The sequence below is a fragment of the Microtus ochrogaster genome, chromosome 1 (assembly GCF_000317375.1).
Source record: "Microtus ochrogaster isolate Prairie Vole_2 chromosome 1, MicOch1.0, whole genome shotgun sequence".
In the NCBI taxonomy this organism is placed as follows: domain Eukaryota; kingdom Metazoa; phylum Chordata; class Mammalia; order Rodentia; family Cricetidae; genus Microtus; species Microtus ochrogaster.
The window spans coordinates 10,399,444-10,401,957 of NC_022009.1; the positions used below are offsets into that span (position 1 = coordinate 10,399,444).

The 2,514-nt window shown below is 38.6% G+C and overlaps 1 protein-coding gene across 2 annotated transcripts in view; it reads right to left on the minus strand.

Annotated features, from left to right (window-relative positions):
- Positions 1–2,514, minus strand: part of Actr10 (actin related protein 10 homolog) — a 27,190-nt gene continuing 24,676 nt past the window's right edge. For both annotated transcript variants that reach the window (XM_026779350.1, XM_005343192.3), the window contains exons 12-13: positions 2,175–2,376; positions 1–412 (exon numbers count right to left, since the gene is read on the minus strand). In XM_026779350.1, the coding sequence (XP_026635151.1) occupies positions 231–412; positions 2,175–2,376 (384 nt within the window). In that variant the 3' untranslated portion in view covers positions 1–230. The remainder of the gene's footprint in view (positions 413–2,174; positions 2,377–2,514) is intronic.

Genomic DNA, 2,514 nt, shown 5'->3' on the forward strand with positions numbered 1-2,514 from the left:
AAAGAGCTTAACTCTGTTTATTGATATAAATCAGCATATCGCACAGGCATCCACTATATAACATATTACACAAGAGACAAATGAGATCAATATTAATGCAAAGAGAAAACACAGAAATGCTTTGTTACATAAAAGTCACCTATATATATATTAAAGCATCCTACATACTTTGTACAGTTTAGTACTAATTAAGTATTTGAAATAAAGCAAGGCTGAATTTATTCAGACTTTTATTTCTCGGTGGAAAATGCTCTTTTCATCAGCGGTGGCTGTGTCTTCCCAACATCGAACATCATTTCCAAGGGTGGGTTGTTGAGAGAGCACCAGTCAGGTATGCGGCCCGTCTGATTATAATATTCCTTTGAAACGGATCGGCTCCCAAGAATATCTTGCAATGCTCCAAAAACAGCCCCTGTGTAGTGAGAATACTTTTTTAGCTAAGATGATATACCAGAGAACTGGAAGCTGCACACATCATGTTATGAAAAGGGGCCGGTAAATCCAGCAGTGTCCATCACACTCTCCATTCTGGTTCAGTGGAGTTCTCAACAACAGGATAGCTGTGACTCCTATGCTGAAAGTCCCTTAAACGACCCTCTGCAGCTCACAGTGAGTACAGAACTACAAAATCTACAACACAGTGGAACAATGAGGTGGAAGGACTGTCAACTTTAGGAAAGACTCAAGTTTTCTTGGTCACAACTATTACATGTCTTTAAATAAAACTGCAAAGTCCAATAGGCATGATTTAAGCCTTAACATGTTTTTCATTCTTTTAAAAATATAATTTATTTAACTTTTTATTTTATGTTCAAAGGTGAAAAGGTGTCTGATCCATTGGAACTAGAGGTACAGACACTTGTTAGCTGCCACGTGGGTACTGGGAATTGAACTCGGATCCTCTGGAAGAACAGCCAATGCCCCCCACGCTGACACTGAGTCCTTTCTCCAGCCCCAAAGTCTTAAGATTTAAACTGAAAAAAAAAAAATAATAATTATTATTTTTTTTTTTCCGAGACAGGGTTTCTATGTATAACAACAGTCCTGGCTGTCCTGAAACTCTGTAGATCAGGCTGGTCTTAAACTCACAGCCTCCCAAGTGCTGGAGTTATGGGCGCGCACCACCACCAGCTGGCATGAAAAATCTTAAAAAGATGCACAAAGCAAAAGAAAAAAAGAACAAAAAAAAAGAAAAAAAAAAAGAAAAAAAAAGAAAAAAGAATAAAAAAAAGATGCACAAAGCAATTTTTATAAAAAACAATTCAGCTTCTAAATCTAATCCTAGAGGAAAAGTCAAAGTTAACCAAATTCTACCATACAAGAAATAGTACTACATTCATTTAAAAATCCTGACACTGGCTCTATCATGAAATACACAATGTATGATGCATACATCTGTGGCTGTTTCCCTAGGTAGCTACTTACTAGACTACATCTTATCCAGTGGTGATACCATCCTCAGAGCATTCAGTGAGCTCCACCACAGAGCAAGGGTAGAGTAGAGAACCAATTCCACGCGAGAACCAATGCTTCCAGTAACAGCAATTACTCTGGAACACAGCCGCTGTTTTCACTATTCTGAGGGATGACTTTAAATGCATAAAGGTTATTTATTATTTGAGACAGGGTTGTACTCTGTAGTCTATGGCCTGGAGCTCACTATGTAGACCATGTTGTCTTCAAACTCACGAGATCTGCCTGCCTCTGCCTCTAGAGTATTGGGATAAAAAAGCATGTGCCACCACATCCATTCCTAAGGATGAAGTTTACTTAAAAAAAAAAAAATCACAGTACAAAGGCCAGCAGAAATAGGCATATAATTCTTTAAGAGGAAAGTCACACTTTAAGAAAATTATTTGTTCCTTTGAGGCAGGTCTCACTCTGTAGCTTAAACTAGCTTGGAATTCATTATGTAGCCCAGGCTTGCCTCAAACTCTTGATTCTCCTGCTTCAGCTTCCTAACTAATTGTATTGTGGGGTTTATTTCTCAGTGGAAAATATATTTTCATCATCATCTGTGGCTAAGTTTTCCCAACACCAAACACCATTTCCAACGGTGGATTGTGACAGGATAACAGTCAGTCATGTGACCCAGCTACCGGTTCTACTTAGGAGGCGGTTAGTTTTGAACAGTGAAGCATTCGTTAGAAATACACTCAGGGCTCAGTTCTTACCTCCCAGCCAGGCCACACAATTAGCCTTTGCAGGTGGAGTATGAATTCGGAAGGACTTGGCGCCAAGTGTCTTTTTATATTTTGGTCTTTCTACCAAATACCGTATTTCTGCAAGCAATCTGTGGAGAAATCCTGGCAACATAGATGTGCCACCTATGATTACCAAATTCTCTGCCAGTTGCTTCCTGGTGTCTATTGGACACTGTTATTGAAGAAGAAAAGAACAATTTTTAGTTTTATAAACACCGTTTAGCTAGATTTACTACACAGAAATGGACACTGTATAAAGCAGCAGCAGCATTGCAAAGGACTGTACTGCTTCTTTTTTTTTTTTTTTTTT